Source organism: Mycteria americana, chromosome 1 (assembly GCF_035582795.1).
Source record: "Mycteria americana isolate JAX WOST 10 ecotype Jacksonville Zoo and Gardens chromosome 1, USCA_MyAme_1.0, whole genome shotgun sequence".
In the NCBI taxonomy this organism is placed as follows: Eukaryota; Metazoa; Chordata; class Aves; order Ciconiiformes; family Ciconiidae; genus Mycteria; species Mycteria americana.
The window spans coordinates 8,180,276-8,192,206 of NC_134365.1; the positions used below are offsets into that span (position 1 = coordinate 8,180,276).

Below are 11,931 nucleotides of genomic sequence, written 5' to 3' on the forward strand. Positions count from 1 at the left end.
GACACCATCCTCCAGAAGCTGGAGGTTGGCCCCAAGGCCACTTTAACTGCTCTCCGGTGACTGATTGGATGCATTGGAATGCACTAACATAACTGTGCTTTTAAAAATCAACGTCCTCTGGTTTTATGACTCTTCTTGGCCAGGTTCCCACTTGCTGTAACTGAAGCAAATCCTTTTTCATCTGCAGGAAACTGCCACTATTGGTGCATTTGAAAGTTTACAGGAGGATACACGATGGCTGCATTACAGCAAAGTCCAGGATGGAAAAAGGAAGATTTCCAACATTTCAGAGTGGAAATTATGAAAATTAGAAAGCCTCCTCCCAGTCCCTGGTGTGGTTTGCAAGCACGGGTTGGGTGGAGAGATGCTGGAGAGGGAGGAAGGGGATGTGGATATACACTTCCAGCTAACGGGAGCCCTGAAGTTTGATCCTGCTTCAAACACACCCAGATTTGCATGGTGTCGGCTGTTCACCTTGGCTTTTACCCTGAAAGCATCCTGGCTGCCAAATGGGAACGACAGCACTGGCTGGGTCTTGCAGAGGTCTGGAGAGGATCAATGTCTGCAGAGCCTTTGTAATATGTAAAGCTCAATGTATTATAGGGAATCATTTTAAATTGTGACCTAGGATTGCCAAGCTTCCCTCTTGCAATAGCCCATCCATCATAGTAGCCTTGACAGATTTTCTTGGATGGTATTTTCAAAAATTGGGAACTCCAGGCTCTGCCCTCAGGCAACAGTAACAGCTTTGAGCTCAGCTCTGAGGAAAGGAGAGCCTCAGAAACATTTGCAACTTGCTTTTCTTGGTTTTCTGTAAAAATCTGGACCTTTAATGAGGACAAAATACCTGTGGGGTTTTAACCTTGCTCCTCCTCCTCCCACTGTCTGCTAATGCATTAAGATTGATTAAGAGAAGACTGAAAGACAGAAGGTCACCTGTTGCCATCTCATTCAGCTTCCTAAGATGCTCCAAAGCATCATGGATAATATTACAACCCACGCAGGACAAGCCTTGTGCTTAGAGACATATCGTGTGCTTAGAGACATATGCTGTACTGAATGTACAGCAAAAGGATTAGTAAAAGCAAGACGTTGAACAGCTTTTTTGGAGTGCTATGGCAGAGGAAAAGGACATTGGCATTCTCCTCTCTGAAGAGTGGTAATTTCTCATGGATCACACTGGTCAGGGGAGCGCACTGATCCTGTGCTCTTCCCCTGAGCATCTCACAGGGCTGTTACCCAGCCAGATCTCAGCATCTCTTTCAGATGCAGTAAATACAGGTATTTATGCAGAGAAACTGATATGAGATAGATATTGCTTTGAATGTCACATTATATCTATCCTGCAATGAAAGAGAGGCATTTGGAGAGGGTGCAAACACAGGACCCAGTCCCTTTCCTGTCTCCCCAGCTGCCCTGTACTCAGGTGAGGTACCTGGCATTTTATCAATCCATTGGTCATAAAGCTACCCTGTGCATTTTCAATGATCTACTTCTGGTGCCCTTACCTCCAGCCTGCAAGCACGTAAACATTGAAGACTAACCCAGAAAATGGCCATGGGGCTGTCCTTCTGAGCAGGTTCAGACATTCCCTCAGGCTTTCTGAACACACATGTGTCCAAAAGAAACAGCGAGCACCTTGAGCTCCCCAAAACGGACTCAAACACAGAGGCTCCTAAAATTGAACGACTGCTTCTGCAAACACGGTCTCAAGGACACAGAGGGGGGCTGGAGCCCGGGACCCTGCTGCTTGGCACCTGCCCTACATCTGGTGGAGTCATCCATATGGTGGACAAGAGCATGTATTGCTGCCCTCGTGACACAAATTTTAGCTTTGCTGGGACTTAGGTGATGATCTAGCGATCCACAGCGATAAGGAAGCAGAGCCTTCTGCCTGGCTCTGACTCCAAAGACCACATAGTCATCATGTTATGCTACAGTTTTCCAGCCTGATCTGGCGGAGCAGCAGACCACCACCAGGGCTATGAGGGCAGGGCCACCAGAAGGATGGCACCATTGACACCTTTCAGTAAAACCAATGGTAGCCACCTAGTTTGCTGCAAAATCAATAAACTATATTGCAAGAGGCACACTTTTTGTTAGTGTGCAGGCTTGCACTGTACTTGCAAGCCTTGACTAAAGGAACAACTACACAGAGCCAACCCTTGCTCATCTGATCTTCCACACAGGAAAAACTGTGAGAAGCATACAGTAGTTCCAACATGAATGAGATGGGTTGCTTTGCTGGCTGTGAAATAGATTTGTATCTTCTCTAAAGTGGGGTGCAGCCCATCTGTTTTGCAGTGCACATGGCCCCCTAGAACTCCCCTGCAAGGACAGGCAATTTCTCCCACAAGTCCTACAACTATTGGAGGTGGTAGTGCAGGGCTTCCCAGGACAAACCCTGGGCTGATAAACCAAAGATTCACAGAACCATGTGCAGAGCTAGTGAACACACAATTGTGGGGCCAGACCTCTGTTATGGGGATGTTCACATCTGAGCTGGGCTAGCCTGGATGCCCCATCTGGATCTGGTCTCCAGGAGTAAGCATGCAGAACAAGACATTGCAGTCTGTGTTTATCTCCTCTGCCTGGAAAGGCTTTTGTTCCCTCTACAGTTAATGGAAGATGGATGTCAACATAGAGGGCAATTCATCCCATCCTAAATTGTCTTTGAAGGTATTAGGATGAGTTGTCACCAGAAGACACACATTATTCTCTCTTCTTTGACTATTGAAGAGGCCTAAAAAGGTAGTAAAAATTATTACAGTTGCATGACAAACTTGTAAAGTTTGGCTGGCTGAAGGTACAAGTGGAAGGCAGCTGACATGGGAAATACACCCTAGCAAGAACATAAACCCCTAGCTTTAATCTCTCTTAGATGAGTTTCTCCAAAACACATCTCATCCCATCACTCATCTGTTGGGAGCTGGCAGGGTGGAAACTCCCTGTGGCAGAAACTTTTGAGTTAAGACCGATTTGGTTCACTCTTGCAGTGATTTCTATTCTGAACTAAAAAGGTAAAACAGTAAAATGGTACTTGTTCTACATGTAGATCTCCAAAGGGCAGATGCTTAGCGCATCAACATTAATTGCAGGTTATCGGTCCTTAGCTATTGTTTCACATGGAGTTTACCTAATCTATGATGATGCAAAACCTGGAGAGAAAATAGATACCCATGGTCCCACCCCATCAAGACTTGGTGGCTTTTATAGAGGAAGTGCTGGAAACCAAAATGAATTTCAACCTCAGTTAAGAAACTTGCTCACTTACTTCAAAGCATGCACAACACTAATTACACCTTCTAAATATATTCCAGAAGTACAGCTGGATTGTAGAGTTTGTGCGGGTGACTAAATGGCATCATTTGCAGCCCATTATCTTTTCAAAAGCTTTTCATGTGGTATCTTTGGGAAGTGGAGACTAATTGCGCTCCTTGCCTGTGCAATTTGGAGATTTTGATACTTTGGTCCCAACAAGAAAAATTGAAGCGTAAGAATCACTCATATACATCTGCTGGTAGAATGAAAAGTCACCGTTTCTTTGAAGCCATTAGAAATGATTGAGACAATGAGGATAATATATACTTCAACAGGAAATAAGCTAAGCTCAGACAGTAAGTTTGACCAGAAGTTTGGAAGTGTGTTTGAAATCTAAATCCAACCTTCCAAACTTCTTGAATCAGCAGAATAGGAACTGTGTGACTACCTACAGCACAGATTTCCTTTTGGTCAGAACAGCCTCTTTCATGGTTTCTGTCAGGCTGGTTCGGGGGGGCCCTGGAGCTTGTGAGCTTCACCAAAGTCACTGCTGGTGTTTAACCAGACTTGTGTTGGTGCCTGGTCTGGACCAAAGATGTCTCAAGAGTGAAAATGGAAAAGCTCTATGAAGGCTAAGTCTGTTGCTCCTCCACTGCTTTGGTTTTTTCCATACTCTTACAGTATCCTGATCTAAATGGATGAAAAGATTGATCAAGAAATTAAGAACTGGAAAAAGGCATGTATTGTACTTTGCACTTGATGTCTGACGATGCTGTTAGTTCAGGAAATTGTTGAAGCAACATTTAAGCAATCCCTTGTACGTATCATGAATTGACAAATTCTAGAGACTTTCCATGCCTGGACTTTAAAACACAGGTGAAGGCACGTCTAAGCCCTTCCAGGGGTAAGTGCTGGGTAGAAGTTGAGTTAGGATTAGGTCTTCAGGGTAGGGCAGGTTGGAAGATATTTCAAATACATAAGCTACCACTTTGCATTACCTATCACTTGCTGACCTTGCATGAAACAGTCTCTGTATGAAAAACCCCTTCCAGGAAGCTCCTTGTAGGGGTGGCAAGTTCCTGCCTTTTGGGCTGTAGAGCACTACCTCGAGGCAAACTACTCTGGTGCTAAACCATCATAACTTCTGAGCTTTGGGCTGCTGGTGGGTGTATGATCTGGGCATGGTACTAGCTACCTGAGAAAGCCTTTTGAGCAGGCTTATTAGCTGGAAGACCAAAAGGGTCCATGAACTACAGGAGCCTTTCCATCCCCTCCAAAGCTTTGTAACTGGATTCACATGATCCCCCCCTTCCCTTGACCCGAATCCAAAAGATTTGGCTCCTTTCTGGCTCCCAGCCTCTGTCCCCTGGCTTGCCCTTGCTCTGTCCCCTGACAAACCCTTGCTGTCCCAGGGTCTGGCCAACGCGAAGGCAACAAATGCCAAACTGTAATGAAAAAAGCTTTTCATTTTCCAATCAAAATAAGGATCTGAAGCACTGGAAATTTCACAGCAGAGCCTCTGCTCATGAAGTCTCCAGGCCTTGAGAGCTTCCAATAATTCAATTAAGCTCCAACCATTTGAAAGCCAATTTGAACAGTATCCTGGCTCCGAACTCTGCAGAGTTCACCAGTCACTATCCATTAGCCTCTGCCATGCTCTCACCTCTTGCACTGTTAACCTGCGTGCATTTTGGGGAGATAAAGTCTGGCACAGCTCCTGATCCGTTTCACAGAAAAGTCTGTTTTGATTTGTTACACCTTTTAGAAGTGTCACAAAACATTACAACTTCTAGACACCTGAGAGGGTGCGCCAAGCATTTATCTGTTTAGGTAGAGTTCAAATTAATCCAATTCCCCCAAAATACTTGTGAACAGGTCAGAAAAGATAAGCTCAGATGAAGCAGATAAAATTGATGTTTTGGCAGTCACAAGTGATTATATCAGAGCGTTATACAGGTGATGGTTTTGCTATTTAAGCTTATCCTCTTACTTATTTTTTTTTATACAATTATTTGTCTATAGGGCTGGCGAATAATTCATTGCAAATAAAGTGTGTTGCAAAATGCTGCGCTTTTTTTCACCACTCTAAGTTTGTATATTTGTTTCATCACCTTGAGACTTGAGTGACTTCCAGAAAAAAGCTAAGACAACAGTAGCTCCTTGCTTCAAGGTCTCTCTTCTCTCTTGGACAACTTCTACACTCAAATATCTACTGTTCTTTTGTTATCCACAGTATCTGAGTAACTCTGCTGTCGCCTCGGCAGTCTATCAGATTGGCGGTGATGCTGTCAAGGTAAGAGGCCTGTCCAAAAAATGTCACTGACGGTGCTAAGCAGAGGTCTGCAGGACCTGCACGCCAGTGTAAGAGTTTGCAAGTAAATACCGTGAACTGGAAAGATCAACTTCTCTTGAAGCACTCGCCTAGTCATGGTGTCAGAGTGAGTGCTCGCAGCATCACTCACAGAGGCTTGCATGAGAGGGTTTAACAAATGAGGACCACTCCACCGTGAATATCACAAGATCTGTTTGTTCCACCCCATTAGATCCTACACTGCAGCCCTTGGTGTGAGAGGTTTCCGACCACTTTGCTCTTGAATCCATGCTGGAAAAATAATTAATAACAAGCCAAACACTGAATTATGCTTTGTCTAGTAGAAAAAGAAAATCAGTAACTCGGAGTAGTAAAAGAGCTGGTAGATTTGTACAGCAGCAAGACATACCCGAACTCTTTTGCTGGATTTGCTTGAAGGCAACGTACTCTCTTGCCAACAGCAAAGGTCGCCATGAGCTGCAGAATAGCGTGGGAAAACCTGCCTCAGACTTGGCCTGCAGAGCAGAGAGACTGATTTTTTTTTTCAGCCCTGGGTTCTCTCTTCTCAAGAGAAACTTATTTATAGGAGGAATGACGTTTCCTGCCGCATTCTTAACGTGCTTGCAGCTTGGGATAAGAACATGGGAGCTTTGTCTTCTGCCATCTGTTTTCTATGGCAATAAATATCCATTTACTGATTTATCTCTGCCTGGTGTGTTTTAAAGTCATGATATGAATGAGTGTTCATGGATATCCATTCAGAGAGGAAGTGTTATAGGTAAATACCAGTCCCAGCTCTGCGCCGGTGTAGTTTTACACTTGTGCAATGGACAGTGGAGTTCTGGCTTGGGGCTCTGGCCGCATTTTTAATCTTAGCTTATCTTCTTCAGAGGCACAAGAAATAAAAAAGCAACCTAGACTAGAATCCTGCTGAGCTGCAAGCATCCACTGATACAACTGGGCACAGGGCCTCTAATTTACCGTAGCTGAGAGCTGGGACCTAAAGCTGGGGTGCAAACTGCAAGACCTAATTTAAAGTGGCTTTTCCAGCCATATCTCTCCCAGCTTGATTTGTTTCTTACAGCACTTCATTTAGTCTGGAGATGGCCTTCCTTTTTTACACAGCTTCTGTAGTACCATCCTTAGAGCCTTGAAGGCAGAAGAGAGGGCAGACTTGTTCTTTTTAATACAAGAGAGCTGCATGTTTTCTCTAGGCTTTCTAACTCAAAACACAATGCCTTGGGTTTGTGGTGAGAAACATTCCTGTGGCTGGAAAATAGCCAGTGAGGTCTTGAGAGAAGGACTAAATATGTGTTCTTCTTTACCAGTGCCTTACAACAGCAGAAAGAGATCTCTGAATGGTGCTAGGCATTTGTTAGACATTAGCAGGACTCTATTCATCTTCCTCTCACACACATCCGCAGCACATGGATATAATAAAGATAGCTCGCAGGCATAAACCATCTCACATTAATAATGCAGAGGGAGAAAGGACTACATATTTAACGTGCATGTTTACTGGTGGGGGAAGGAGACCCAGAGAAGGAAGAGCTGGTGGGGAGGGCTCTGTGTTGAGAAATACTGTGTTAGGGATGGGATTCATGTTGCCTGGTTTGGGGGGGTCCTCTTCCGACCAAGGTGTCCCTGTATACGCTGGCTAAAGGAGAGCTGGCTGGAGTTTAAGGAGTTATTAATTGATACAAACATGGGTGTTCAGGGGACCACCTCTGCAACCCCCGCAGAGTATTTTGACTCTGCAGTGATCCCAAAGGCAGCCCAAGGTCCTGGCCAGGATGGAGATGTCTCACAGACATCAGCATTGACTTAGGTGAACCCAAGTCACGTCTCAGTCCTGACGCTGGCTGCTGGTGTGCCCCGTGGCACAAAACTTAATTCTGCCTCAGCTGACATGTTTGGTGACCTCTGTGCCATACCTACTAATATTTAGCACTGCCTTTTTTTATTTGGACTTGTAAAAGCCTTTGCAAAGCCATCTCTTCTGCTGGGTGTGTGCCACGCATTGCACAGATCTCTCACATCTTGGACTTTACATATGTAACTCTCTCACTCCGGACCTTATTTTGGACTCACTGTCGCAGCAGGATTTCATGGACTCTGAGCTTAGAAACACAGCCTCTGCGTGGCATCAGGACCCCAGGTGCAGGGGATCTGCCTTGCCACCTCTAGCTGGTGGGGGGCTCCAGGGAGAGAGACCATGATGCATGCTTCAACCATGTTGACCACAACCTCATGGGCCAGGTACCTGATGGGGCAGCTCTGTGACAAGACAGAGGAAATAATGGCAAGGACAGAGAGTTAGGACAAAAAAGAGCTGGTTGCAAAAACCATCCTACCAAATCCTGTGGCAACCCTTATAGCAAGGCTCCAGCATTTGCCTGACAAGAAGCCTAGACCACCCCAACCTTAGGTCAAGGAGTGGGAAAGAGAGAAATAAACTGTGGATGTGAGTGAAAATAAAACAACACAACCGCCCCCGCCAGTGGCTGGTCACTTGGGCTGTGCCTGGAGCTGTTAAGTGTGTACACACCGCCAAGTCCTCTGCAAAGCTGGTCATCCTTACGCATCCGTTCTTGCCTCCTGCATAAATACTGACCTTCTCCTGCAGGTATTTCCATGCTCTCCCTTGCTCCCCACCATGGAGTTACCTCCTGGAAACTCCCTGTGAGAGTACTGCTGTCTTTTACCCCTCTCCATCACAGGGACTAATGCACAAAGCAAAGCCAGAGGACTCAGGCAGCTGTTGCTCAGGTAGGTCAGCATGGGCAGCGTGTTTCCAAAGGGGATGTGTGTGTGCATGGGGGAAAGTGGTCTGTCTCTCTTGCTCTCGCTGTATCCTGTGTATCTTCCCTTTTCCACACTGTTATATGACTTGTCTCCAGGCTCATCAGTCTCAGGTATAGTCTGCATGAAAGCATGAGCCCTTCCAGCTGGGGAGAGACCCGCCATGGCTAGCAGTGGTGGAGGATGGTGCAGCAACTGAGAGCTCGCCCCAGCTGAAAAAGCACCTGCCACCTTGCGGGAAGCCGCCTTTGAAAGAGACACCAGCTTCTCTGCCTCCCCACACTTACAAGAGCAGCTGCAAAGCCACCAGACGCTGACCCATCTCCTGTGATCTGGGTCAGCAACAGCAGTGCCTCTCCGGAGCGGTGAACCTTGGCTGATGTTACAGCAAAGCTGGGCACTGTAGAAGGGGACACAAACAAAATCCCTGTCCCCAAGGCAAGTTAAGACTGCAGGCAGGGCTGCCTGTCCTGAACCCCTCTCAGAACCGGGCATCTTGAACTGCAAAGCCCAAATTTACCAGGAGGGACATTTCTGAATGTGGTCCAAAGCAACAACTGACAATCAAACAATAGCAGACCAAAGCTGTGTGAATAATTGATTACCTTTGGTTTGCTTGACGGACTGGAAAGGCAAAGAAAATATGTTTCAGGTTGACACAAAGTTATTCTGCTTTCTCTTCTGCCAAATGGAGAAGGAAGAAGACAAAAAAAGGGCTTTGTGTTTAACTGAAACAGTTTTTGACCTGCATTTTATTTTTGAGATGTTTTTCATATTCCTTAAAAAAATCAAGGCATTCATCCAAATGAAATTACACTGTATTTGAAAGAAAAATTGGAAAATAAATTTGGTTTCAAATGTCCAAAACCAGATTTTTTTTTGTTTTGAGTGACGCATGTAACAGACTCAAAGTAAACTCACAGGTGGCTTCAGCTGCCGCGAAACTGCTTTTCAGCAAAACAGTTGCCTTGAGCAAAGGTTTCCCTCAGTCCTGCGCAAAGCAACTCCAAGCCATTCTGGGCTTGCAGAGCTTCTACGTGTGCCACCAGCCCTGGACCAGCAGGTGCAGCACCCCTCATCCACCCCCGCGGCACCCTGCCCAAACCCCTCGCGGCAGGGAGCGTGCAGACCATGCCCATTCCCTCCAGCTGAGCACCCTTTCAGGGGATATCATCAGTGACAAGCAGAGGGGGGGTACAAGGTGTCCTTGTCCCCTGGGGGGCCGTGCCGCCCCTGCCAGCTCCGACAGAGGCAGCTTGCCATGCAAAGGCAGCCTGAAGCACCTCACGCGTGCTCGGTGTGCGCTTGGTGTGCACTCCGCAGGTGCGCATCGCTCTCTGAGCTGACACCCGTGTCCCAGCCACCGTCTCTTTGCCAGCCTGTGAATCCTTCAAAGCGATGGGACCCCCCCTCCCCTGGTCCCCTGGGCACTGCTGCTACAGCGATGCACTTTCAGGAAATTAATGACACAATCACGGCTTCCCTGGGACCCACTGCTATGCCCGCCACAGCAAGAAAGGAGCAGCGTCACCTTGGCTAGTCAGGGACTGCCAGCCCTGCTGTGTCACGTTGGCTGGCACCCACCAGAGCAACACGTCGTGCACTGTATAGCCCATATGGTGCTGTGCAACCACTGCTCACTACACATCTCTGCTGGGATAGACACTAGTGGGCATCTGCATCTATGTTCACTTACACAGAGCCCTTCCACATCAGCCTGAGATGCTATTCATTATTTGACATCATTATTATTTACTCCCCACTGCTACAGGTCAGTGCTGCCATATGCCATCACACTGTCTCAACGAGTATTGATTATTAGAAATGATCCTTTTCAGCAATTATTACCTCCAAGTATTATCACAGAGCCTTTAACGAGTTCTAATTGCTGCAGGTTATCTCGCTGTTCCTGCTGGCACTGATTACTACCCCAAATTATCACCCAGCCTCTGACTAGTACTAACTCCAGTTCAACATCATACAGGTCCCACTAATAGTAATTTCTACACACCGTGGCATACACCAATAGTAATTTCTACACACCGTGACATAACCCCTATTAGCTCTGACTATCAGGGCAGACAACTGCTATCAAATGGTACCCTCCTCATCCTCTGGGCATGCATTCAGGACAAAGAAATCATGGCTTACCCTTTCCACACTGCGTCTCCTCAGTGATCCATATGGTATTTTGAATAAAAGTCTTCGGGTCCTACCCGGAGTCACAGCTGTCTGTACTACCATAGTGCAGAGCTAACTCGTGTGTGCGCGCGTGTGTGTGTGAGAGAGGGAGTTCGCAGCACACACAGGCTTCCTTTGAAATAACTTACAGTCTCATCTAGATTTCCCAACTATCAAATAGCTGAGTGGGTTTTCACATCAGACCGTATGAGTCAAGATGTGGCTTGTTTGAAAGAAGGAGGGGGGAAAAGGGGGAAAAGAAAAAAAAGGAAAACCCAAGCCTTGTAACCTTAACAACATGTTTCAAGCAGCGTATCTTTAGCTTCCTTCTGTTTCTCGGTGTAGTTTGCTCAGCAGGATTGCTGTGCCACAGAGGTGGAAGAATTAAGCTTCTGGGGAGAATGTTCCAAAAATGTCAAGCTCGCTTCTTGTTGCTACAGATGGTAACCAGGTCAGTTGTCTAATCAAAGCTCTATCAGAGTTATTATACATTTTGCCATGTGACTGCAGACCCCTCTGGTTTGCTGTACAGTAGATCACATGTTCACCTTAAAAAGAATATCTGGTGTATCACCATCTGGTGTAGAGATTAATGTTAAATCCTACGTTCAGATATTCCTCTCTCCTAGATGTTGGAAAGCACATACCCAGCGCACAGGGCTCGAACGTATCCCCTGGGCTGCTCAGCTGAACACAAGCACTCACTGGTTCAGGCTACGTAGTCTGTGCATAAGTACAAAGAACAGACATTACCACTCACATTCGCATCTGTACACATATGTATCAGTGAAAGACTGCTTGGTAATTATAAAAATTATTGTATTACAGCTGTCTATAACTGTGAAGTGTTGTCTTCACAAAGTCAGTCTCAATGTCTACTTTTTTTTTCTCTTCTAAACCCACATTAGAGACTAGTAGACAATGATATTTCCTTTCTCTGGAAGAAAAGTTTGAAACTATATTTACCCTTTAAATTGTACACAAGTGTTTTGGAAATGGGAAAGATTCTTTCCCTTCCCACAGACTTTCTGCAACACCAGGAGTTGTCCCAAAGCAGCCAGGTATGATTCTGTGTTTTTGTAGAAATGTGTTTTGGATGTTGTGCTCATTTCCATGCTTAGTTACAGGTACTGGTCCAGATGCGGTTTAGAGTTAATGTGTGCAAAGTGGGAGCTTCTCAATCCACCAACACCATAGTGGTATTCTGAATTTGCTTAGTAAAACGGAAAAGATTTTGGCCCACGCTCTTTTCCTTGGAGCAGTCTAGCTGGGAGAGCAAAATCTGCTGAGCTGTGGAGCCAACCCCTTCCTCCATGTATTGTTCTCATTTTAATGCAAAACTAAAAATACTTTGTTTTGATTGAAGTCCAAAAGCC

The 11,931-nt window shown here is 45.9% G+C and overlaps 1 protein-coding gene across 2 annotated transcripts in view; it reads right to left on the reverse strand.

Annotated features, from left to right (window-relative positions):
* FRMD4A (FERM domain containing 4A) overlaps positions 1-10,693 on the reverse strand; it is a 211,694-nt gene extending 201,001 nt beyond the window's left edge. Inside the window, exon 1 of one of the 2 annotated variants that reach the window (XM_075526407.1) lies at positions 10,526-10,692. In XM_075526407.1, the coding sequence (XP_075382522.1) occupies positions 10,526-10,618 (93 nt within the window). In that variant the 5' untranslated portion in view covers positions 10,619-10,692. Of the gene's footprint in view, positions 1-10,525 lie in introns of both variants that reach the window. The other variant, XM_075526675.1, reaches the window with a different exon arrangement.
* Positions 10,694-11,931: the final 1,238 nt, after the last annotated feature.